General features: G+C 43.7%; 1 protein-coding gene across 7 annotated transcripts in view; it reads right to left on the bottom strand.

The window, feature by feature from the left end:
* LOC119170521 (polyamine-transporting ATPase 13A3) overlaps positions 1–27,466 on the bottom strand; it is a 1,084,416-nt gene that overhangs the window by 273,380 nt on the left and 783,570 nt on the right. For all 7 annotated transcript variants that reach the window (XR_012894535.1, XR_012894534.1, XM_075890967.1 and 4 more), the window contains 2 exons: positions 22,764–22,843; positions 12,667–12,709 (listed from right to left, as the gene is read on the bottom strand). Coding sequence is in view for 5 of the 7 variants with exons in the window: in XM_075890967.1 (XP_075747082.1) it covers positions 12,667–12,709; positions 22,764–22,843 (123 nt within the window). In the remaining 2 variants the exon portion in view is untranslated. The remainder of the gene's footprint in view (positions 1–12,666; positions 12,710–22,763; positions 22,844–27,466) is intronic.

The raw sequence follows: 27,466 nt of genomic DNA, 5'->3' as shown, positions 1-27,466 counted from the left end.
GGAGAAGGGCAACTAGAATAGGCACCTGCAGAGGCCCCACAACCAATGGGCAGATCTGCTGAAATTACGAAAGCGAAAAAATGCTTGACAGCATCCTGGAGACGTTCGGTGTCCCAGCGGTACGCCCAAACAGCAACCACTGCTGACCGAGGGAGTTCGTTTACCGGCCACAGTGGTGATGAAGCCACTGTCTAATATAGTGCAACCCTCCATGCGCCGTTCGCGACGAGTTCACATGATTCCGCATAACATGAGAGCCTATGTGTTAGAATTAGTGTATTGCTAATATAGTTCAAATAGGTAGAGTGTTGTCGCATGCTCGGCCACGTATGGCATTTTTGTAGTTGTTTTTGGCAACATAAATGGTGCCTTAAGACGCCATGTGAGTTAATAAAGTGTGACCGCAGCAAGATGCTCGAACGGAATGTCATCGTGTCCTAGGTCGACGATACAGTTGCGCGAACATCATATTGTGAACGCACTAAGTCAGTTAGAGGCGGGGAAGTTTGGTATTCCACCTATCATTCCTGCGAACACCAGCAGTGGATCCAACCACTAATTTTAGGGGTGGGGTGGTCACTTGAAACACTTCAAGTAACACTGGACAGGGGGCAGGATCTTAACATTTCTCTTTGTTGAGTTGCACAGGAACTCTATTATAGCAATAATACTGCTAATGTCTGATCAAAAAGGTACTTAGATTTGTCGTAACACTTCATAGGAGGGGGACGACAACCACAAAAGAGGCAGGGGGAGCGCTGCTACAGGCTTTGGAAAGGACAATCTTTCCGGCAAGGTTCCTTTTGGCGTTGCATAAATTTGTTGCCAGACTTTGGGGTGGTAGTTGCCAGATTGCCGCTAAATTTGGCTGAAAATTTTTTTCCTGTTGTTGTAGCTTTTTCGCAAGAGTTTGGTGCTATTCGCGGTGCACTTCTTGGCTGAAAATGTTTGTTCTGTAGTTGTGGCTTCTCCGTAAGAATTTGGTGCTATCCGCGGTGCAATTCTTAGCTGAAAATTTTTCTTCTGTAGTTGTGGCTTTTCCGTAAGAGTTTGGTGCTGTCCGCGGTGCATTTCTTGGTTGAAAATTTTTCTTTTGTAGTTGTGGCTTCTCCGTAAGCATTTGGTGCTATCCGCGGTGCATTTCGTGAGTGCATGAGCGACGCTGGCCGTTTTAATTAACGGAATGAACCGAGCCTAGCAGAAGCCGAGCGTGGTGCTACCGTGCAATTAAGAGGCCGTTTTAATTAATGGAATGAACCGCGCATTACAGAATTCGTTTTATTTACGGAATGTACCGCGCCTAGCAGAAGTCGAGCGCGGCGCTGCTGCGCAATTAAGAGGTCGTTTCAATTAACGGAATGAACCTCCCATTACAGAAGTCGAGGCGCGTTCTCTTGCTGTGTGCGCAGCTGTGCGATTAAGATATCGCGTCTCAGTATCAGGGATGACGGGGAAAACTGAATAGAGTCGCAGGAGGTGATGCGCTGCCCCCTCCCCCCTTACTTTTCTTTTTTTTTCTTTCAGCTGAACACTCAAAGCTCATTTCTTGAACCAATAATTATAACCTATTCATAGCATGTACTGTTTTTAGTGCTTTTTTTTCTTTCCTCTATACTTACATATGAACATTACGTGAAATACATTGTTATTGTTCATGGTGTATCTCTTTACATGCTTTCACTTTTGGTATGAATATATATGTGTATATAGATGTGTGTATATACTTATATGTATGTGTATGTATATTTAATATCAGTATTTATACAATTAGAAAACAGTTCTGTACGCGTAAAAATGTCGATGTCTCCGATTATCGTTACCGTAGTATTCTTTCTGTATAACTATTGTACACTTGTTTTTTAGGTTGACTTGATATTTCTTTTATTTTTTCCATTTTCGTGCATAGTTTGTAATCCTTACCTAATGATCATGTACAGAGGGTCCCGGTACGGTTCTTCTGACCTTGGGACCCTCTTCTGCATATCCTTAACGATGTAACCATACTATGCAAAAATAAACATTGATTGATTGATTGATTGATTGATTGATTGATTGATTGATCGTGTCACGTCGACCGCGCGCTACGACGGGGGACGCTACACTTCCCCTAGCTGTGCCAGCACAAGACATATCGTTCGGACTCGTGTATACATGTGATGAATAAGCGTTCCAAGGCTGGTTAATCGGGTTACGTCGGATATGCTACAGCTATGTACGCCTGGAAGGCTGCTTTATCGAAGCATATGGAGCGAATTAAGCGTGACTTGTGCGTACCTGTAAATGAGACCCGGCCGACGAGCCGCCGTCGCTTACAGGGCCCCACCCACAATAAGCACAAATTGTGTCTCGGCTCAAGAGCACAGTATAAAACAATAGGGTGGGTACATAAGAATAAAATGGCATAATATGTCTCACTACACGCTCATCACTCACGATATGGCAGGGATCCCTAAACAGGATATCGGGCTGACCCACTAGTCGCGGGATCAAATCTTGGCTGCGGCAGCCGCATTTCCGAGCAGCCATTGGCATGTACATTGAGCACTATCTGACAAGAAATGGTTGCTACGTTGTACTCACTGGGCGTAACCTCCTTGGTTTTAGAAAGGTTTAGTGAGTGTTGGGCTGCCGGGCCATGAATACAGTGAGCTAGTATATACCATGAACTCGAGGTGCTTAAAAGTGGGAAGTAGACACGAAGCGCAAGCCGTAAGAAAGTGTGCGTGTGCCTCCTCTCGTTCAGTCCTTGAAATGTCCGCTGAATTGTGGTGCTTTTATATAAGGAATATATGATGAAAAGATGCGAGATGGCGGTACTTGGAGTGTTGAATAGGTGGACGAACGGACACACAGACAGATGCATGGAGGGACGCACGGACGGCTGCACGGACAAACGAACGCATGGACGAACGCACAGATGGAAGTGCGGACGCACGAACAGACGCATGCACGGACGAGCGGATGGATGCACGGGTGGCCACACAGCCGCACGCATGGACGAACGGAAGCAAGAACGAATGGACGGACGGATGCTTCGCCCCACTTTCCATCATTCACTCCGTGGATATGCTGCCATTTTTTAAAATATCAAGGAAGCTTAAGGTAGAGGGTTTCAAGAGGACTTGTGGGAAATACTGGACGCACTAATTGTGAAAAATTTAATAACTAATCTTCTAAAGGGTATCTATAAAGGTATGAAGGTAGCCTCGCTGTAGTGGTCTAGTAGCTAAGGTACTCGGCTGCCGACCAACAAGTCGCAGGATCAAATCTTGGCTGCGGCGGCTGCATTTCCGATGGAGGCGGAAATGTTGTAGACCGTGTGCTCAGATTTGGGTGCAGGTTAAAGAACCCCAGGGGGTCGAAAATTCCGCATCCCTCCACTACGGCGTCTCTTATAATTGTATGGTGGTTTTAGGACGTTAAACACCACATATCAATCAATCAATCAATCAAAGGTAACAAGGTAGTTAAAAATAGGAAGAACATGTATCTGAACCTATTGAATTATGGAGGCTTCGACAGGAATGTCCTTTGTCACGTTTTTTATTTATGCTCTATCTAGAGAGACCAGAAGCCAAATTACAGAGAAGTCGACTAGGCTTCAGCCCCGCATTTTCCAAGCAAGAAAAATACATTGAACAGTCATTGCCAACATTGATGTATGTAGATGACATAGTATTATTACCGAAAAAAAGGAAGACCTGTAGGAATTCAAAGACATCTGTGGTAATGAGGAAGATAGCGTAACTTAGAAGTTAAGTAAGGAAAAGTCGGCAATTATGATATTTATAGATAACGAAGGCAGTGAGTGTATTATACAGGAAGTGACGCTAGAAGTAGTGAATAAATACAAATACTTGGGCGTATAGATAAATAACGGGACTGAGTATCTAAGGGAGCCCGAAAGATACGTAATGACTAGGGGCACCAGGAATGCAGCTGTAATAAAAAATAGGGCACTGTATAACTACAATAGGTATTACGTTGTGAGGGAACTTTGAAAAGGTGTCATGGTCCTGGGTTTGACGTTCGGTAACGTGGTCTTGTGCATGAAATCAGCAGTTCATACAAGATTGGAAATTAAACAACGCGGCATAGGTAGACTTGCTTTGGAAACATGCAGGAATACCACAATCAGAGGGTAAAGAGAAGCCAGCAGCGAGAAGCTAGCAGAGTGCAGAGAAAATAGCAGGAAGTGCAGAGAAGCTAGACAAAATAGAATTTGAGGAGCGATTGAGAAAATGGGAAACGAATGTCTCTGCTAGGAGAGTTTTCAGCCACTTGTACATGAAGAAAGTGTGTACTCAATGGAAAAAGTGAACTCAAAAATTGTCAAAGAAGTATTCAGGAAACAGCAGATTACCAAACCTATTGAAAATATCGGTTAATAAGAAGGTGAAGACTATATAGAGGGACACGTGGAAGATTGAAATACTTATGAAATCATCACTGGAGACCTACCGAACTATCAAGCAGGAAATCGCAAGAAGATCTACGATAATTCTCGGTGTAGTTCTCTGCTGTTGGAGGCCAGAACAAGAGTATTGCGAACCAAGACGTACCGAGCCAAGAACGAAGGCACAGACGCAGTATGCAGGGCTTGTGGAGAGGAGGAGGAAACGGCTGAGCATTTGATAATGTTCTGTACAGAGCTCACCCTATGCTTCAAGACGACCCTATCGCAAACACCGGTGGCACTGGCCCAGCGCTATACCTGATTACTGGACCAGTGTGGAGCTTACACTGAGACACTGGCACGCTGTACAAGGCACGCTGGCGCTGCACACTGGGACAACCATTTTCGGCCGAAATCTGGCTTTTAAATTGTTTAAAAAAATTTGGTCATGTGCACATCATGATTAAGGCTGAAACACGTGCGCAGTGAAAAAAAAAGATACAAATTGAAAGCCTGGAGCTTTTTTTTTCCAAAATACTTGCATGCCCCCTTTGCCTCCCACCCTCCCAAGAGCAAGCATAGTCAAAACATGACGCATAAGTTGTGTGCCTCTCTGCCCCGGCAGGAACACAATTGTTATTGGTGCTCTTCCCAACACCAAGTCAAAATTCTGGCGGCACCCACACGTTCGACATACGATTGCTTTAGCGTATTCGCACATGCATCCCTTGCCTAACTGAAACTAAAGCAATATATGTGTAGCACATAGATGAGAATAACATCATCACATTGGGTAAATTTGACACTCGGCATCTCGTGATTCCTTATGAAGCCTTAAAGAAAGCGCGCCGATCGCACCTAGTTTTTAGGGGCGAAGCTCTTTATAGCGGCTCCCGTTCGTCTCTGATAGTCGTAGTCGTAGTTCGTAACATTTCTTACGTTTTGACCTGCAAGGTGGTGCCGGTGGGAGGATTCTCCTGTGCGTTGTTGAACAATAAATAATTTGTAGCGTGTGCGGTAAATAAAACCCGAATTCTCCTGTCTCTCATTCCCCATTAGCAGCTATTGGCATGTACCTTGAGCACGATCTGACAAGAAAGGGTTACGTTATACTCGTTACTTAACCTATACTTAACCTATACTCCTATAGTTACTCCTTACTTAACCCTATACTTAACTCCTATACTCAACCTCATTGGTTTTAGCGAGTTTAGCGAGCGTTAGAAAGGTTTAGCGAGCGTTGAGTTGTGAAGAAGAACATGTGTCTGCAGCGAGCAGCATCGCCAACGCCCGGCTCTCTCGGCTCGTGCTTCGGTTCGCTGAAGTGCCGGTCTCTGCTGGATGGTTCATCACGCTGTCTGACCGTTGTCGTTAACTACTAATAAACCTCTTCACATTTGCTGGAGTGTCATAAACACAGTGAAGTAGTATATGCTATGAACTCAAGGTGGTTAAAGGTGGGAAGTAGGTACGAAGCGCAGGCCGTAGGAAAGTAAAAGCCAAATTCTCCTGTCTCTCATTCCCCATTAGCAGCTATTGGCATGTACATTGAGCACTATCTGACAAGAAAAGGTTGCTACGTTATACTCACCTGGCGTAACCTCTTTGGGTTTAAAAAGGTTTAACGAGCGTTGGACCGCAGTGTCATGAATACAGTGAACTAGTATATACCATGAAGTCAAGGTGGTCAAAAGTGGGAAGTAGACATGAAGCGCAAGCCGTAAGAAAGTGTGCGTGTGCCACCTCTAGTTTAGTCCATGGATCGTCCGCTGGATGGCAGTGTTTCTATACCGAGAATATATAATCAAAAGAGGCGAGAAGGTGGTACTTGTAGTGTTGAATAGATGGACGAACGGAGACACAGACAGATGCATGAACGGACTCACGGATGGCTGCACCAACGGATGGACGCATGGACGGACGCAGGGGCGGATGCATGGACGGACGCAGGGACGAACGCACAGATGGACGTGGGGACGCACGAACAGACGCACGCATGGACGGGCGAATGGGCGCACGGATGGTCACACCGACGGACGCATGGATGGACAGAAGGAAGCAAGAACGAATGGACGAACGGATGCTTCGCCCCACTCTCCATCATTCACTCCGTGGATATGCTGCCATTTTTTTCCAATGTGCCGCTAATGTTCCCAGTGTGCGGTAGACCATACAGCGTGGAGTGCCTTCTTGCGAGCTTTGGGAAACTTGGCTACGCTTTACAGTGTGGCCCACTGCATTTCAGCGCACTGGGTGCCACTGGCCACGCTCTACAGTGTGTCCCAGTGGCCACCAGCGCGGTGAAATGCACTGGCAAACACTGGAAACGCTGTTTTTTTTTTCTTTGATAGGGGAGCCTGATACGCTGTACACTACACCACACCTGAAAGACGAGAATGAGCGTGTTTTCCTTCATCATGAAATAAATTCAGGTGTCCAATATTTTGATTTTGTCGCTGACATACGCACTGTTTCGTGTGTGCTTCGCCAAACTAACACGTGATTGCTAGCTCATTTATTTGTGAGTTACCTTGAATCACATCCACCTGGAATGTTTTGCCGGAAAGCTTGTTAACGACGGTGCTGCTGTGGTACGGCAATCGTAGTGGCTTGCTATGCGGTTAGTCATACCTACGTAGAAAACAGCGTTTTTTTATGCCCTGCCGTGGTGGTCTAGTGGCTAAGGTACTCGTCTACTGACCCGCAGGTCGCGGGTTCGATTCCCGGCTTCGGCGGCTGCATTTCTTATGGAGGCGGAAATGTTGTAGGCCCGTGTGCTCAGATTTGGGTGCACGTTAAAGAACCACATGTGGTCGAAATTTCCGGAGCCCTCCACTACGGCGTCTTTCATAATCATATGGTGGTTTTGGGACGTTAAATCCCACATATCAATCAAACAGCGTTTATCTGAACTGCTAACTGAACACTGTAGATATCGTCCCTTAAGCGCGGAATTTTTCAAACTGTTGGGGTTTGGACAGCGAGGCAAAGTATACTTTTTGCGGGTAGAAACGACCATGAGAAGGCTAACAAATTGGTGGCTACAATCAAGGCATGAGTGAAATTCAATCCTCAAGCACATAGTGATAGCACTTAACTTTATGGCTAGGTGGCGCGAACCACCTCCTGATCTGTAGGGCACAGCCGGATACATTCATCCGATCATACAGAACTTTCTTCCTATGCCCCCTTCTGCTACATTGTGTTATTTGTGCTGGTAGTTCTGCATGTTTGTGATCAGTGCTTTGTCATGCTCTCATAAATAGGCTGCATCACGTTAGCTGAATGAGTGGTCGATTACTGAGTGACACATAATAGAGCAAGGAATACGACGAAAGCAGGAAACAAGGCTATCCCGGCCGCGCTGCTGAAGTCTGTCTACTATGCGATGTCACTGCACGTTAAGGAACTTCAGATGGTTGAAAATATCTTAGCCGTGCATCTACTTCTGCGTAGCTGAAAATAATATTGTGGTTTTCACATGCAAAATCTCAGACAACATTATTATTATTAGAAATGGCCGCCTCAGTGAAACGGTGGCTAGAGTGCTTAGCCATTGATGCCAAAGTCGTGGCTTCGATCCCGGCCATGGCATTTCGATGGAGGCTGAAATGCTTAAGGCTTGTATGCTGCGCAATGTCAATGCTCATTAACGAACGATAAGAAGTGGAAATTTCCGGAGCCCTCCATTACGGCGTTCCTCATAATCATATAGTGGTATTGGGACATAAAACCTCACATATGATCAAGAACGAAGAGTTTTAATGTACATATATTGTGCAGTCGCTGCAATTTACATTTTACAGACTAATTCAAGCCCAGTGAAATCTAAATTTACCATTGGATACGGATAATAGTGGGCTATATATGTAAACTCTAAGGTATTTTGGAGACATGGGCACGCTGGTGAAAAAATTATTCGAGCAAGCCTAACGATATTCTCTGTAACAAAAAAACTACTTTTTCTCAAGTTCTCTCAAAAAGAAAAAAAGAAAACTTCACATGCGCTTTTGTACGCCATTACACCGGGGTTCTGCATGAAGTGAAGCAATATCTTGTGCGCCTGCGGCAGGCGCGTAGCCAGAGTTTTTTTCGGAATGAGTGGGGGGAAGGTTTGATTTCAGGGAGGTTATTCTCTTGCAATGATCATTTTTCGCTCTCTATTCCATGGAGGAAAAAAGCTGTCACGGGGGGGGGGGGGGGGGGTAAAACCCGGTACACCCGGTATCCACCAAGGCTGGTGGCTTGCGATAATAGGTGAAAGCCGTGCATTCATGCGCAACTATTCAGCCCGACAATTGTTTATTTAGTGGTACAAGGTTTTTCGTACATGTGCTTTGTTAGATGCGCGGGGGGAGTTTGGCTGTCCGATTGAAACAATTAAGGAATCACAAGCTCATCTTGATTTTGCTAATACGGCAACTCGACATTGAAATATTAACGTTGATGGGAATAATTAAATTGTAGTGGCTCTAAATTCAGTGTCGAAAAAATAACCAAGCTTGATGTGCGTTTTATTTATAAAAACATACTGTGCGTATTTTCTGGTGCGTCGGCGTATTTATTTCCACAACATATATCTGGGTATATCGTGAACCGCACAATGATAAGTAATAATTCCTTATTCAAAGGTATACTGAGCATCTTTTTTGCGTGTAGTGACGTGCGTATCTATTCGTGCTACCTATTTGTATATATAATTTGAATCAGACTGTAATAAGCAAACCTTTGTCTTAAGTTGTCACATATAGACAATTTATCACTCAAACGTTGCAAGATGTGACCAACTGAAAACTTTGCATGAAAGTGGTTTCCAAAAATGTCTGGGTTTAATTTCTACCCAGATGCTAAGAACTACAACTAGCTATCCAGGAATAGCTTCTTCATACAAGCACTATGGAAGAACGAAAGGGCATCGCACGCTGACCAAACGAACGCAGGATACGACCGTCACAAAACAGGCAGAATGAGTGAGATTACACCAGAGCAGGACACGATCCAAGCCAGTGCAAATTTGGTTATTTAGCTGATGGTCAGTGCCCTCACCCCAAGTTGTGGCTACTCATGCAACATTCCCTTTCACATAAGCTCTTTTGTTCGGGAAACGACTCGGCAAGCTGCACCAAAGGGGAAGATCGAGCGGCCGTGCTGGGCCCATTGAGCCTGGTAACTTCCTTAAAGCTAACCGACTTGGTCTCATGCTTTTACACGTTTTTTGTGTGACAACTTCTTCTTACGTATGTTTGTGTGCTCTTCTTCTTGCCTCGTTTCTCTCCTTTTTTTCTCTGCTTTCTTCTTCTCTATATCTTCGCTTTCGCGAAGAAGCAGGCCGGCGTTGTGCCCCTATAGGTGGCAGTTGTCAGCGTGTTCCCTATCTTTTTGTTATCTGTCCATACAAACAAAATAAATAAGATATTTAACTGACGTGCATCACTATCACTCGTCTAACGCATTGTCTCTTGTGTTAACGAATACTGCATTGGGGTGACTAGAGCTATCATTTGAGTGTTGAAACAAGGTCAAATTACATCAGACGCGGTACTTGCAACAAAAAGTGTGAAAAAGCCCCTTCGGTAGCCCGGCGGTGGCTTGTGTGGCTCTATCTCAGTATTGCCTGAGCTAGCTCGGTTGTAAATGGCGTTCCTCTGTCCGCAATCAAGAACTCTGAGGCACCATAGCACAGGACGATGTCCTCAACAAAAAACTTTGTTACCTCGGCAGCGTTGCGTTTGGGCAGGGCCTTTGTTTCAGCGCAGTGGGTGAGCCAGTCAGTAGCTACGACGATCCACTTGTTTCCAACAGCTGAGGTTGCTTGAAGTAGGTCCATACCGATTCGCTGGAATAATCGGCGAAGCGGTTTGATGGGCTTGAGAAGTCTCGCAGGCTTTGTCGGCCGTGTCTTGCGTCGCTGAGAGTCCCGCATGTCCTCACCTAGCGAGTGACGTAGGCCATGAAGCCTGGCCAGCAGTATTTTTGTTGTATTCTCGCGATTGTTTGGGAAACACTGAGGTGTCCTGCCATCGGACTGTCGTGCAGAGCCTGGAGGACTTCTGACTGCAGTGCTTAAGGCACCAATAGGAGGTACTTAACTCGAAGCGGTGAGAAGTGTTTTTTAAAAGGCCGTTTAGCTGGAAGAACGACGCAAGGGCTCACTTGAATACCTTCGGAATGACGATGGTCTTGCCCTCAAGTTATTCTATTAGGCCTCGTAGATCTGGGCCGCCTTGCTGTCGTTCAGTGATGTCATCGGCCATTATCTCTCCTAAGAACTCATCATTCTGGTCGTCGGGCAGTGGTGGTTCGGCGTCGGACTTCAAAGGACCTGCCGAAAAGATAGAAACGAAAAATCGGCGTTCCCTAGATGATGGCAAGACGCTCTTTTTCTGTTGTAGAGTAATTAGCTTTTGCCTTGGATAACGACTGGCTAGGATAACTAAAGATCCTTTCCACTCCATTGGTTTATCGATCAGGAATGGTGCCGACTCCCATACTGGTTGCATCAATGTGCATTTCTGTATCGGCGTCTTCGTCGAAATGCGCGAGCAACGGAGGTGTTTGCACGCATCATTTTAGTTCTTGAAATGCTACCTCCTGTGGCGTTTCCACTTGAACTCGAAATCAATTATGGTCAGATTAGTGACTGGTTCAGCAATTTAGGCAATGTTTTCGACGAACCACCTATAATAAGTGCACAGGTGAAGAAATTGAAGCACAGCCTTGTAGTCGGTTGGCGTCAGGAAGGCGGTGGTGGCGGCTGTCTTCCACGGATGACAATGTACTGCGGACTTGCTTATCCCGTGGCCCAAGAACAAGAGCTCCTGGTACGCTGAATGACACTTTTCTGGCTTCAGGGTAAAACCGGAAGTCTTGATCATTGAAGTACAGCTTCAAGGCACTGGAGATGCTCGTCGAAGCTCGAGTAGAACACGACGACGACGTCCAAGTACACGGGACAAGTCTGCCACCTCAGTCCTACTAGCACTGTATCCATAAGACGTTGGAAGGTAGCGGGGTGCGAGCAAAGACCGAAGGGCATAACCTTGAACTCAAAAATGTCTGGAGACCCCACTACGGCGTCTCTCCTAACATACGGTGGTTTTGGAATTTCAAACCCCATATATCAATCAATCAATTAGGTGAAAATTTGGCGGCCTGGCAACTTTCATCAGAGTTTCTGACATTACTGCTAAATCAAACGTCTATACTTCAGGTAGTTACGATGATTAGGTTTTACATGCGTATAATACTTATACAGGATGTCCTACGTAAATTTCGCCAGAGGTTAAAAATATGTCGGCACACGTGATTACGACGCGATCAAATGCCTGTTGTTGACCATTGTCTGGAGCTAGTCTGACTATGTTATGTGGTCTGAAATATTGTTTAATTAAATATGTTTATTTAACTAACGTTTCGAAAAACGAAGATAGATAATAGTGTTTTTATGCTGCTTACAAATGCCCACGAAATACAAAAGATACCACGTGACAAACCCCCTAGTGCGCCAGTGCACAAAATGATTCTAGTGCTCCCTAATGTTCGGACCTTCCCTCTGTCCCTCCCGTTCACGTTTTTGAAGGTAAGACAACAGGTCAAGCCACCACCGCAAAATTAGAGACAGCGAGTTGAGCTGCTGTCAGCGGAGCATTTCCTTGTAGTTTATTTATTCACCATCTGATTGCGCGCATTTTTCTGACAAATCGGTGTGACCGAAGTACGTCATCAATGTCTTAGTACACCCTAGCATAAAATATTTTCGTGTTCTAAAGTGAGTGCGCCTTCTGTGCATGCACTTGGCCACTTTTACTTAGCGGTGTCATGAAAGTGAAATAAATAAAAAGAAAACAGACTAGCTACGCGGCCATCGCGCTGTTAGCATGAGAAGGAGAACAATGAGGATGCAGAGAGGAGACAGACGTTTGTTTCACCAACTCTGATGTAGTGTCCCTGCCGATGGCTTAAATGGGGGAATCACACTAGTATTCCTCGTTCGAGTAGAGGGAAGTGGGGAGCGATTAAGATCCTTCTGCTCAATTTAGCTGAAGATATTGCAAAACATTGAACCCTTCTGAAAGCCGGTGCCACCTGAACGTCAATTATTTTTAGGAGTTTTCTACTAGTGCCAATTAGGAACACAACAGCGGATTTAGCCACACAACAACCTGAGGAATATAACAACAGCAACAGTAAAACGTGTAGAGCCAAGGAAGAGTACAGTCAGGAATGCGACACTGGGGAAGTGCTTCATGCACAATTGTAAAAATACTCACGCCGCAATCATTGGCTCCATCCCCGCACATTGCGACCACGTATCTGAAAAATGAAAGACCAATGAAATTCTTTTTGACGCAATAACAATAGAGTTTCCAGTGGCGCATATGAAAAGTGGATTCGCGCTTTTTTTTTCGTTTCACCCACTGGAGACCAATAAGCAACATTATTCATGCTTTAGAAAACCTGGGATAAAAAGAATGGAGAATACGTGGAAACGGTGCTCACAGGTAAATATGTGCTCTCGTTTGCAGTTGCAACATTTTTTACTACAAAAATAAGTAGTAGCTTTTTTTTCTTTTCAACTTCCCTCAGTATTTTGCAAGAGTTTTTTTTCAGGCACATCGTTAGGCTGAATAAAATGTTTTCAGGTTTTTTTTCGAAAACCACACTGTGTTTTACGGGTGCGAGCATATAGCAACTGCTCCATACACATGAAGAGCAAGCTATGCATGCACAGCCACACGTGGACTGCCGTCGTATGCTCGAATGCAGAACCTGCGGGTCACAGCTGCCAGTAAATCACTGCTTAAGTAGAGTGAGAAAGATGAAGAATGGTTTGCGGTACTCGTCTCCTTCTTATAAGCAACTAATGACAGTAGCTGGTTATCGCTCAAAGCAAAGATAGGGGACATCAGGTGTTGCTTTTAAGAAGTAATTTACAAACACTTCGAATAAAAACAGCTTTCTGACGATTTGTGGTACAAGAAGGTGGTGCAACGTCTGACAGATGAAAACGAGAAAAAATGACCCACTCAAATTAATTTTTTAAAGTAAACTCAATATAAGAGGACGCACATGTGCAAAGGGCTTCAAAGGCTCTTGCAGAGAAAAAAAACCCACTGTCGTTGAAAACAATTTCTGGTTATCAATAAAACATGCGAATCTAGTCAACATCGGCAAAAATTATCACAGTCTGAAGAAAAACAAAGATGCCTTTTGGACAAGGTGGACCGTCTCAACTGGATGACCTCGAAAGTACAACAAAAAATTGGCAGGTCCTATCTAAACTGGGAATCAATGATATGCGAAGCTCGAATGAAAAAGGCCTATATGTGATTTTAAAATCAACACAACGTTACAAAGCGAACATAAATTATGCCGTACATAAATTTCAAGTTATGATTGCCATTTCCGGACATATCATATACCATGGTCGTGTATTAACGTCAAGTGATGCTAAATTTGGTGTATGTTGAGCTAGCAAAATGACTGCGAGCGCACCATGAGCGTGACATGTAGTCATATTGTTAGATGACACGCATGTCATGATTATTATGTTTGCACCAGTGACATAACTTCGTCATCTATTCTCGTCACGTAATACCAAATTCGGTACATGTGAAGCTGGCAAAACAGCTGCGAGCGCACCATGAGTATGGCATGTAGTCTGGTTCTTACATGACACGCATCTCCTGATTATCACGTGTGAACCACTTAGATACCCATTTATGTCCAGTAATACCAAACTTTGTACATTTGATGCTAGTAAAACGGCCATGGGCGCATCATAAGTCATATGTCATATGGTTAGACGACGCGCATTTAACGATTATCATGTTTGCAGCAGTCACATACCTTAGTCATCCATTCACGTCCCGTTATGCCAAATTTGGTACATGGGAAGCTAGCGAAACAGCAGTGAGCGCATCATAAGCGTGGCGCGTAGTCATGACTTACAAGACATGCATCTCATGATTTAAACGTTAGGGCTTGTCACTCCTGTTCCCCACGCAGCCATGTCATACCATACCAGTTTCGCAACATCTATGTGAACGCAACCACCGCAAGGGCAGCAAGACCATGAAATCTTGAATCATGACATTCATGACACACATGTGAATATTTTCATGCTATGAATACTCACCTATGCTCACCATATAGTCGTGTTGTGCGGTACGAATTCCGGTATCGATACCATTATCAAAACGACCAGGAGAGCTGAAAGTCGCAAATAGATAGATAGATAGATAGATAGATAGATAGATAGATAGATAGATAGATAGATAGATAGATAGATAGATAGATAGATAGATAGATAGATAGATAGATAGATAGATAGATAGATAGATAGATAGATAGATAGATAGATAGATAGATAGATAGATAGATAGATAGATAGATAGATAGATAGATAGATAGATAGATAGATACGCTCACGTTCGCCGAAGTTTGCGAAGACATGCTTCGCATTTAAAAAGGACCCCATCAAAAGGTTTGAGAATTATGGAAAGCGCTGAGAACGTGGCTTTCGCCTGTTGATGCCTGATAAGAGGGGTGGTTTTGTGGTCATGTCATTGGGAACGTTTGGTGTAAAGCAGCACAGGGCTTGGACAAGAAATTCACTTAATGGAGGCAAGCTGCACTCAGGGTAAAATAAAGGCTGATTTTTTGTTGAAAGCATCTGGGTTGAATAAGTTTGCAAAGGGTATCACAGACTAAAAAAAAAGCATTTCGGTCTTCTTCGCAACTAAAGCGCATAAACTTCGTACTCCCTTCATGTGCATAGTCAGTCAGAGTGAGCTTTGGCACTCGAAATTCAACCGGTACCTTCAGAAGCACCGAAATATTTTTAAACTGGACAATCCGTTCCTCGTACAAAATTTTGGTGAAAGAGTGATGTTTATGAAAAATAACCAATCAATAGGCGGCGTGTTTTTTATATATGTAGGGATGGAAGGAAGGAAGTATGTTTATTTACAGAAAGGCAGAGAGGTCGGCCTGAGCGATAGCTTGCTCTAGCCTGCTACTCTACACTGGGGGAAGGGAAAGGGGAAAAGAAAGATTAATGGATGATGATGGTGAGATAGAGAGGTGAGTATGTAGTGTTCTTTCTAGCTGAGGCACATTTTATAGCCGCGCACATAGTCCAGTTGTTTCTAAAAAGGTAATAACTGCTCTTGTGACCGCAGTTGCACTGTTGGTGTCTGGCCAAGGGCCCAACATTGTCTCATCAGTTAATGACCTACTGCGATATTGTTCAGTAGAAAAGTATGTTGTATAATTCCACATACGACGAAGAACTGCGACGATGTAAATGCATACTTCCTGCCGCCCCACGGAATCCTGGAACCTGGAAATGCCGATAATCTACCGACCCGAGTGACGTCACCTGCAGCAACGGAATATAAGGAGCAACGAGACATGAGCCGCCTCAGAGGGCACGGTACCCGGCCTGTGGACAGCATGGCTAAACCGCTGCTGCTGCTTTTGCGGGTTGGTTACCGCAATGAAATGGCTTCTTGTCGTAGTGATGATTTATGCTTGTTGATCCTGCTGTGCCCTCGAAGATGTTACTGTATTATAGTTGACTCTTGGTCTGCTGTGATGATGCTTGTTATGTCGGGAGACGTCGAGGAAAACCCCGGGCCTGCTACGACGCAAGAGCTCTTGCAAACGATCTTGAAAAACCAGGCCAAGTACGAACGTGATTTGAATGCTATTAGAGACCAAATATCTGAAGTAAACGATAAAACAAATAAGCTAACCAGTTCGCTTGCTTTAATCCATGAAATGAAGCTGAGAATCGATACTTTGGAAGCTAGTGTCCGGCAGCAGGCGGAAAGGCTGGTAGACTACGAAAACAGAAGCCGGAGACACAATATTTTGGTATTCGGTCTCGCTGAAAAAAGTATAGAATCAGAATCTGATTTAATGGTTTCGGTCGTGGACAAGATATTTATGGAAAAACTTGATGTAGAAGTTAGGACGATCGAGAGAATACATCGCATGGGAAAGGTACAGCCCGGGAAGGTTAGGCCAGTCATCATGAGATTCTATGACTACCGGGAAAAGGAGCGTGTGATGAAAAATTTCCGAGGCTCAAGGGAAGTTCCATAAGTATTAGTAATGACTATGCGAGGGAAACAGTGGAAGTACGGAGGAAGGTATGGCAAAGTGCGGCTGCTGAGCGTGATAGCGGTTTGAAGGTTTCCCTGAATCACGATAAGCTCAAAATAAACGATAAGCTCTACACTTGGGATCAGAACAAGAATGAGCGTTGTGCGATTTCGAACAGCAAAGGCAAGAGGGATGGCAGAGCTGCCCCTGCTACCCGCTCGAATGCTGTATCTGCGTCAAACACTTCCCCTTCCACTTCTGCACCAAAATCGTAGCTACGCCTGCTTGTACTAAATGCTCGTAGCATTGTAAATAAGGTCACAGAACTCGAATTCTTGTTGCTGTCACATAGACCACAAATTGCTGTCATAACCTAAACATGGTTGAGCCCTTCAATTCCCGACGATTGTAATATTCCCCCTGGATATCTTGTACACAGGTGGGATAGGGATTCACGGGGTGGTGGAGTGGCCATTCTTGTGATGTCGCCTATTACGACAGAAAGAATTGATTGCTCCCTCTCCGAAACGGTTTGGTGCAAAATATTTGTTGAAAAAGTGGTTTTTATTGTCGGAGCAATTTACAGGCCCCCTGGTACCACGCCTGATTTCGTAGACCAACTGAACAGTTTCTTGTGCAAATTTCAGAATGGCAACACGAGGTTGATACTGACTGGCGATTTTGATTTACTGCATATAAATTGGGAAAGTGTCACACCTGGACATATAGATACTCTGAGTGGTGATAAAATGTTGGAAATAATGTTCTCTCATAACTTAACACAGATTGTAAAAGAAAATACGCGAGTAACTGCTAATTCAGAAACATTGCTTGATTTAGTGTTCCCATCACGCAGAGTGACACATAGCACTTTATCGGTCGAAGATGGAATATCGGACCACAAGCTGATAACTGTTAATATCCAACTAGACGCAAAGCCGCAGAAGCGGTCATTTACCCGGTTCAGATTAAAAATTTTGCACGGGCCGATGACACGTCTATACTTGATTATCTAGAATTGTCCCTTCATGAGTTTGAACTTGCTTCTGTCTCAGAATCTGTAGAAGAGTTATGGCAACGTTTCAAAATGATTATAAAGCATTGTACGGATAAATTTGTTCCAACTCGTAAAAAGAAAAGGAAACAGCGCAGTCCGTGGATAACCCGGGAAATCGTCCATATCAAAGGAAAAATAAAACGCATGCGGAAAAACAATACCAACTCGGTAGCAATCGTACAATTGCGTGGACAGTTAAAAACAGCATTAAAAGAATCCAAACGAAAGTTTTATACCGAAACCCTTGCTGACTTCATTAAGTTTTCCCCTCAAAAATTTTGGCTTCATTGAGGAATAAAAAAGAAGAAATTGAACAAATAAAAGTTGGACCCGAGACAGTGAGGCAAAAACTGCAGATAGCAAATTCTTTCAACCAGTTCTTTCTGTCGGTCTTCACTAGAGATGAAACCGATCAGGTGGATGCTGACCAGGCCTGCCCGCGCGCCTGCGCAATGTAGCCCTTTGCTATCATGCAGGAAGGGGTGTTCAGTCACTTGCTAGGGCTTGACACTAAAAGGGCAACCGGACCAGACGAAATTCCCACTGAATTCTTACGACGGTATGCCGAATGGTCGTCCTTTTATTTAACAATCATTTTCAGAAAATCTCTTGAAACGTCCTCATTACCGCAAGACTGGCGCACTGCAATTGTAAAGCCTATATGCAAAGCTGGCAATCAGCTTCATGTGAACAATTATCGCCCCGTTTCACTGACCTCTGTGTGTTGCAAAATCATAGAACACTTCATAGCAAGGCACATTATTATTTTTCTTGAGTCAAAAGAGTTTTTTTATCCCCATCAACACGGATTCAGGAAGGCGTTGTCAACTGGTACTCAACTGGTAGAAACAGTTCATGATTTTTATTTATCTCTCCAACGTCAACAACAAATAGACGTCATTTGTGTAGATTTCGCCAAAGCATTTGATAAAGTTCCTCATAGCAAATTAATTTGTAAGCTTCAGCAACTAGGACTTAGCTCAGATATATTAAATTGGATAGACGCGTATTTGGAGAACCGTCAACAAAAAGTATGTGTAGATGATTGCACATCAGTTCATTGAAAGTACTGTCTGGTGTCCCACGAGGGTCTGTGCTGGGTCCTTTGTTGTTTTTAATTTTTATAAATGATATTTCCGCAGTTGTCGAAAGCCCGGTTAAAATCAAACTTTTTGCAGACGATTGTTTAATTTATGCTCCTGTAACTAACGCAAACGACCAAATCAAAATTAATCGCTGTATGCAAGCCTTGCATAATTGGTGCGCCCAGTGGGGGATGGAAATTAACTTTTCAAAAACTACGTTCACCCATATAACCAAGAAAAAATCCGTACTCGCATATGAATATAAAATCGGAAATAGCCTTTTGACCAGAACACACAGCTTTAAATACCTGGGGGTGACTATTAGCAGTGATTTGCGGTGGCACACTCATGTTGAGGAGGTGTGTTCAAAGGCCTACAGGAAGTTGTTTTACTTGAGGAAAAAACTCGAACATGCCCCTAGAGATGTCAAATTACTTTCATATAAGACATTTGTTCGCCCTATTTTGGAGTATGCGTCTTCTGTATGGAGTCCCCATCAGCAGTCACTGAGAGATAAAATAGAAAAAATTCAAAGGCTAGCAGTGCGCTTCATTTGCTCGCGGTACCGGAGGACAGAATCTGTCACAAATTTGTTAAAATCATGTGCGCTAGAACCCCTGCAAGTGCGCCGCGAAAAGCAAAGGTTAAAACTCCTGTTTCAAATTATAAGAGCCGAAATGAAAATAAATAAAGACACATACATACAACCTGCACCCAAACAAGGAGCTCGGTTGAACCATAGTCACCCAATAAGGCCTTTTTGGGCGCGTCTGGATGGCTTTAAAAATTCTTTTTTTCCATATAGTATAGAAGTGTGGAATAGACTTCCAGAGTACGCTGTTACTAGCGCAAATGTCAAAGCGTTTGAGTGTTCGCTAGAATTGTACTACCGGCAACATGAAACGTAATGTCTGTTTTGTCATTGTGTATTGTTTTTGTTTTGTGTTTATATTCCTCCCTGTAATGACCCTCAAGTGAGGGTTACAGTATTAATAAATAAAAAAATGAAAAATAAACAGCTTTTCTGGGCAGTTCCGTCCCGCAAACAGAAGGCGTTCTTGGCTTATCAGAATAAGTAAAGATTTAGCGCACACCATCTCTTAGGTCTATCAGAGTGCTATCGCCGTGCCAGGGTTGCCTCCTTTGAGAATCGGTGGTTTTGTAGAAGCAAGCAATTTGTTTGTTTTTTTGGTGGGGGGGGGGGGGAGGCGGTGGGAGTGCATAGAGTGGTGTGAAGCACTGGCGTTAAGCAATATCTTCCTAGCGGAGGTTGATACTCATTTATATAAGCCACTTGAGAGGAAAAGGTTTTACGAATCGTTGTGTAGTTGTGTATGTGAATTATTTTGTACTGTCTTGGAAAATCAGCCTCGTGTTTCATTGCAACAGCAAGTGTTTTAGGTTTAAAAAGAATTTGTCGGACACGGGAATGGGCTATCGTTCACGTTTGAAACACCTTCTGATAACAGGATCGTTTATTGACATATTTTTATTTTTCTTGACAACCATCTCTCTTGGATTTACAGCCACGTGTGCGAAAAAAGTTTTACCTTTTTACTGAGCTTATTTCTAAACAGTAACGAGAGCGATTACTTCTGCGTGCTTCGATGCGGCGATTAGAAAATTTTGTTAGCACACCAAGGAAGGCAAGCTTTGCCTTTGAAATTTTGCGCCGCCTATTTGCTGGTTTTCTCCATGCCGTTATAGCTTCGTAGAAGAGTCATTGTTAAAAAAACATGAATGACGCGTGTTCAGAATGGTTCAATGCTAGGGTGACAAAAAAGAAAATGACAAATGTACTTATTACCTACTCACATAAAGTCGTACTCAATTTTAAGTACGTTGATTAGGATTTGACATTCCCGCTGTCTTTTCAGCCCCATGAAAAATACCTAGCTTTGCAAGGGGGTAATGAAAGCTTCGGGTTTAAAACGTTGCTGCGATACAAAACATGAACATTCTTTTGGGGAGTACTGCATAGGTGTTGTGTGTTACATTCTGTTTAGCAGTGTTGACGTATACATCGGCTAGACATGATGATGCATTATTGTTTGCTTATAGGAGCACGAGTTGTCCCTCAAAAATGAGATAAGTTTGCATCTGTTGTTTCATTGTAAGTGATGTGCACTGTCGTGCTTTGTGATTGGGAACACACGGGTGCGTGGCCTGTGCTCTGTGATGGCTGCCTTTAGCATCATCATCCGGAAGCCGAAGCAACAACGTTTACTTTTGTCGTCAACTATTTACACACAAATTTACGAGTCATGACCATTGGCAAGCGCTGCTAGATAACACTTTGGCTCCGTTCTGAAAACAGCAGCGCCGCCAAAAGCAGACCCACTTTCTTCGGCAGCCGGTTGATGCTGCTGTAGGCAGCCGCTGCCGAGCGCAGGCCACGCGCTCGCATGTTCTCTATCATACAGGACAGTGTACATGTGTACCGACGTTTTCGTCAACAAATATGTCAAAAAGAAGTCGTTTCGCTGGGGCAAGAGCGTTAACGGAGGGTTATTTTATAAAGTTATTCGGCAATAAATGTGTTCATGTGATCATCCTCAGCATCATTATATACCGCCTGAGTACGTCCACTGCAGAACAAAAACCTTTCCCATGTTCCACCAGTGAACTTGGTCCTGTGCTTGCTGCTGAAACATTACACCCACAAACTTCTCAATCTCATCTGCCCACCTAACATTCTGTCTCCCGCTAACCCGGATTTTCTGGAAATGCAGTATGTTACCCTTAATGACCAGTGGTTATCCTGCATACGCGCTACATGCCCGGTCCATGTCCATTTCCTTTTTTTTCAACTACGATATCCTTAACCTTGGTTTGTTACTTGATTAACGCTGTTCTCTTCATGTCTTTTAAGGTTACACCTATCATTTTCCTTGCCATCGCTCTCTGCATTGTCCTCAATTTAGGCTGAGCCCTCTTTGTAAGCCTCAAGGTTCCTACACCGTGGGTAAGTAGCGGCAATATGCAGCTGTGATATTCCTTTATTCTGAGCAATAGTGGCAATAGCCCAGTCATAATTTGAGAGTGTTTGCCGAATGTTCTCCAGCGCATTCTTATTCTTCTAGTCACAATTATCTCGTGGTTCGGCTGCACGGTTATTACCAGTCCTAATGAGACATAGACGTTTGCAAATTCAATACTATTACCTATTGCGAACCACTGTTACTTTCAGAGGTTGTTGTACATTACTTTCGTTTTCTGTAGATTAATTTTAGGACTTACCTTGCTGCTCGCCTTGTATAAATCACTAATCATGAGTTGCAAATCATCCCCTGAGTTACTCAGCTATGTAATGTCATCGTCGAAGCGCAGGTTACCATTGTACTCTCTATTAACACTTATCCCTAACTCTTTCCATCCTAGGCCCCTGAAAACCTCCTGTAAGCAGGCAGTAAATAGCATTGTGGAGATTATATCCCCTGGTCCTAAACTTTTCTGGTTCAGTATTTGGTCACTTTATGGAGCACTATGGGGGCAGTTGATCCTCTACAGATTTCTTCCCGGATGTTTATACGAAGGCTATATATAGTGGTTGGCTGTATTCTGAGCATTTCTCCATTGCCTCTATAAAAGGACCAGCAAGGCAATGAAACTACCAATATGACGAGGATAGTCAAAAGAGCGGAGGAGTTTTACAGAGATCTGTGCAGTAACCGGGACAACCACTAACTTATTATAAGAACTAGCAGTAACCGACATGACGTCCCACCAGTAATGATAGACGAAGTCAGAAAAGCTTTGGAAGGAATGCAAAAAGGCGAAACTGATGTTTAGGATCAGGTAACAGATCTGCTGAAAGACGGAGAAACAATTGTGTTAGAAAAAGTAGCCACCCTGTTTACGAAGTGTCTCCTAAGCGGGAATGTACCAGATTCTTGGAAAAATGTTAACATATTGTTAATGCTTGAGAAAGGAGATGACAGAAACTTGAAGAATTACAGGCCAATCAGCTTGCTATCCATCGTGCACAAGTCGTTTACAAAGATGTCAATATAGCATCAAATATTTTTGCACGATAGTGATCTTTCATTGCAAGATCACTTTTGATAAGTCACATTTTCATGCAGTTTAGTAAACGTAGCAGAATAGTGCTTACCCAATGGACTGAAGATCTTCCACGAGCTCAACCTTTTGCTGTGGTGTCATTCTAGCGAAGACGACTCCCTTCACAAGAAGCTGCAAGAAGAAGAGTGTAAACGATTGAGGTGTCCTGAGCTTCACACAAATAACGTATTGGTACTAGCTGGGTACAATTCCTGTAATGGAGACCCTATCCAGACGTACAGTGGGGACAACTTTAAAAAAACTTTTGCGAAACTATAGCGCTGAAACCTCAGATGCCCAACAGTTTGTGTACGGTCTTTTTGCGAGGGAGATTGAAGCATCGGTGTGGCTCTGGAGCAGTACACTTGATTGTCACGCACAGCGCCTGAGTTACAATCACGCTCAATCTTGGGTAATTTTTTATGTTCTCACGATAGCGCGCACAGACATCTGGGGCGATAAAGTATGGCACTGGAATCGGCTGCTCTTTTGATTTCATACCAGTTTTTCGTGTAGACAGCTGGGTCAGTGGCAGCCGAACATTCCACTTACTACATTTTCTTACGCTCGCAGGTATCTACGATTCGAGCGTGAAATTGACGCTAACGCGCTGCAAAATATCACTGAATATTACAAATGTGTGCTCATAGCACGTAGAACTGGCTGCGCCATCACAGCACTACGTGTTACCTGTGACTAATTCTACCGGTACATCTGCATCAAAACTATCTTACGGAAGATGTATAGGCGGTAATAATCACGGAACCATCCACTCACCAGCTGGATGAGAGGCAACGCAACATTCTATTATACCTAGTTCAAACTGAAGCATTCACTTTCCACAGAGAGCAAAATTCTCCTGTCGCCGAAACGCAGCATCATTCATCCTGGACGCGCGCTGCAATGCCGAATTCACCAAAATAGGGTGCCTCGATGTGCTGCTCTGGAACAGGGGGGGGGGGGGGGGGACACTGTTTTTTGTAGAAGCCATATTGATTTGAACGTTCACGTTAACTGGCACTCTATGGCGTGTAGAGAGAGATCGCTTCCAGCAAAATGAGCGGTAATATGGCAGATTTAATCTCTTGTGGTGATAGGGCTAGCCCATACAATGTTAGTAACAAATAGGTTATGCTCAATTTATTGCTCACGAGGCAAGATGGCAAAATAAATGCAGCTAAATCGTATCTCTCTATCTCACTGACTGCGTGGAGCCTTATGCTCTCGCGGCCGATTGAAAAAGTTAACAAATACCAAAATAGACGTGGTGTAACAGGAGCATTCGGAAAAACATAACTGATTGCTCATTACACGAAAGTCATGAAATGCCTTTAATGTACGCCATGAGTTATGTGACATGGTCAAGGAGCTGCAGCGGTGGTTTGGTGAATTTCATGTATACCAAACTTGACGTGGTATGATAATAGCACAAGAAAAATTTACATGACTAATCATAGCACAAAAACCTTGTCATGCATGTCACATAGGCTACAACATACATGACTCAGTTATGGAGCTTTTACGGCGACTTTATAAATTTTGTTTGTACCAAAACTTACACTCCATAATAAGAGCGCATGGCTAACATAAATGAATGGGCATATACGGAAATCGTGCCATTCATGTCATGCGCGCCAAGACACACATGACACAGTCATAATGATCTAACAGCCACTTTATTACCTCAACTTATATAAGTAATTTTACGGCATGATAACAGCGTAAGATAGAAAAAAGGCTCGACATAATACCGAGAAATGACATGCTTGTGGATCAGCTTCATCCGTCTTAATCCACAGTACATTATCGCGGTCTTACCCAGTCCTTCAACTGGGTAAGCAGTCTCAACTCACTCACAATAGATTTTATTAAGATTAGCTTGTTTGAATTACCTGAATATGCTTTAATCCAGGATGGCTTAACATGGCGATGCTCAGTTATTAACAACCGAGGCATTATACTTCATAATTCACTTCCTCCTGACTGGCCTAATGTGAATTAGCTTGATTCGGCTTAATCCAGGCTATTTTGTGCCATTTTGTTTCATCCACTCACTCTAATCTGTTTCACCACTTTGGTTTAGCACTACCAGAGCAAAGGAGTGTAAGGAAGCCACACGCTTGTGCAGCAAAACGTAGTTCCACATATAAATGCCTTAAAAATTACAGGGTTGGCTAGAATTGGTGTTTCTTTGGTGTGCTTTACGCCACATTAATACATATGCTTATTCTTAGCATTTATTTTTATGTATTCGTTTATTTGAGCCGGTTACCACCGATAATTCTGTTTACAAATTAACATGGCAGCACGTATGCAGAAGTGACTCCCGCTGTGATCCGGACTTGCTTTTGCTTCACGGCCACTTCACTGACAGCAGTAAAGAAATGGTGAAATCAGCCATCGATTTGTTTCATCTAACTCTGGGACTAAAGTATTACGTACGTTTTGTCAATATTAGCGAGATATGCTGCTTGCTTAGCTACGCCTGCTAAGCCTAACCCGCCGAGGCAGTGTTTGGAGTGCGTCTTTAGACCAAGAACACTGCATCTCAAAATAGAGGACATGCAACCTCGCACAGAATGCCGTGCACGTCGCATCGTCCTTCAGTGGACACAAAAAAGAGAAAAAAATTGGCAGATCCCACGCACAGTGGGAATCGATGATATGCGAAGCACGAATGACGAAAGTTGATAGGTCACTTAAATTTCAGCACAACGTTACGAGACAGAGGTAAGTTATGCCGTACATGACTTCCATGTCATGAATATCAAATTTGGTCGTTTTATTTACCTTTGTCATCTATTAACGTCACCTGATACCAACTTTGGTATATATCAAGGTAGCGAAACGGCCGCGAGCGTGCTGTGAGCGTCGCATGTCGTCATGTTTTACATGACATACATAGCCTGATTATCAAGTTTGGACGCGTCATTTACCTTCGTCGTCCATTCACGTGACGTAATACCAAGTTTGGTATATGTGAAACTAGTGAAATGGCTGCGAGAACGCTATGAGCGTAGCATGTAGTCATGTTTCACATGAAACGCAAGTATTATGATTATGAAAATTGGACGCGTTATTTACCTTCGTTGTCTATTCATTTCCCGAGATACTAAATTTGGTACATGTAGAGCTAGCGAAACAGCGGCGAGTGCGTCATGAAGGGCCCGTTATACAACGACGAAACGTAGACGCGCGCACAGGCTGCAGGCGATGTGATTCCACGCTAGCGAAACGCGACCGGCACGACCAGCATCTGTCGTCGCAGCCTGGTGGCAAGTGGCGTAATATGCATGATGCTGCATTTCGCGCCAACAACGTTACTTAGACAGCATTACGTCTGCCTCTCTTCGTGAAGGAGGGACGCCGTGTGCACTCAAACGCTATGCGTCAAAGCCACACAGCGCGTGCCTGCGAGTATATGGCAGGCAAATCCACAATTGAGGTAAGTGAGCAGATTCATTGATCTCTACTAGGGGGAAATCGGCGCCTGGCATTGCATTGCCAGCGTGCACGCGCACCGGGTCACGTCGAAGTGTATAAGTTCATGAGTGTGGCATGTAGTCATTTTCTTACATGACACGCATCTCATGATTATCATGTTTGCACCAGTCACATATCTTTGTCTTCCATTCATGTTATGAGTACCAAATTTGGCATATGTGAAACTAGCGAATTGACTACGAACGCATCATCAGTGTGAGATGTAGTCATGTTGTTACATGGCACGCATGTTATGATCATGTTTGGACGTGTCATTTACCTATGTCATCCATTCGCCTCACGTATCACTGAATTTGGTCGATGTGAAGCTTGTGAAACGGCCGTGAGCGCATCATGAGCGAAGCATGTATTCATGTTTTTACATGACACGCAATGATTACCATATTTGTACCAGTCACATACCTTCGTCATCTATTCACGTCCCGTAATACCAAGTTTGATACATGTGAAGCCAGTGAAATGGCAGCGAGCGTGTCATGAGAGTGGCATGTAGTCATGTTGTTACATGACACGCATCTCATGATTATCATGTTCGCACCAGTCACATACCTTCGTCATCCATTCAAGTCCCGTCATGCCAAATTTGGTGTATTTCAAGCTAGCGAAACGGCTGCGAGTGTGGCATGTAGTCATGTTGTTACATGACACGCATGTCTTTATTTTTATGTTAGGGTCTGTCGCTTGTGTTCGGCATGCAGTCATGTCTTACTATACAAGTTTTGCAACATATCATGTGAATGAAACCACCGCAAAAGCAGCAAGGTCATGAAATGTAAATCATGACAATCATTCATGGTTATCATGTTATGACTAGTCGTTTATGTTTGTCATACAGTCATGTTATGTCATACCAAGTTTGGTATGATACCATTATTCAAACGGTCAGGAGAGCGAAAATTCGTAAGCGGATAGATAGATAGATAGATAGATAGATAGATAGATAGATAGATAGATAGATAGATAGATAGATAGATAGATAGATAGATAGATAGATAGATAGATAGATAGATAGATAGATAGATAGGTAGATAGATAGATACGTTGAAAGTCGCCGAAGTTCGCCAAGACATGCTTCGCGTTTAAAAGAGTGTTGCAGCGGGAGGCGCGGAGGAACGCGTCGACGGAGAAACAGACATACGACAGCCACAAACAGCGCCGGAGAGAAACAGCCACAAAGTGAAGTTAGCCGCCGGCTTGAGTTTCCACCGACCTTCAGCAAAGCAACCAATTCAATATTCTTCAATTTCCCCG

Source organism: Rhipicephalus microplus, chromosome 3 (genome assembly GCF_043290135.1).
Source record: "Rhipicephalus microplus isolate Deutch F79 chromosome 3, USDA_Rmic, whole genome shotgun sequence".
Lineage (NCBI taxonomy): Eukaryota > Metazoa > Arthropoda > Arachnida > Ixodida > Ixodidae > Rhipicephalus > Rhipicephalus microplus.
Note: the sequence above shows the minus strand (reverse complement) of the source record. Positions and strands in the feature narration are given on the sequence as shown.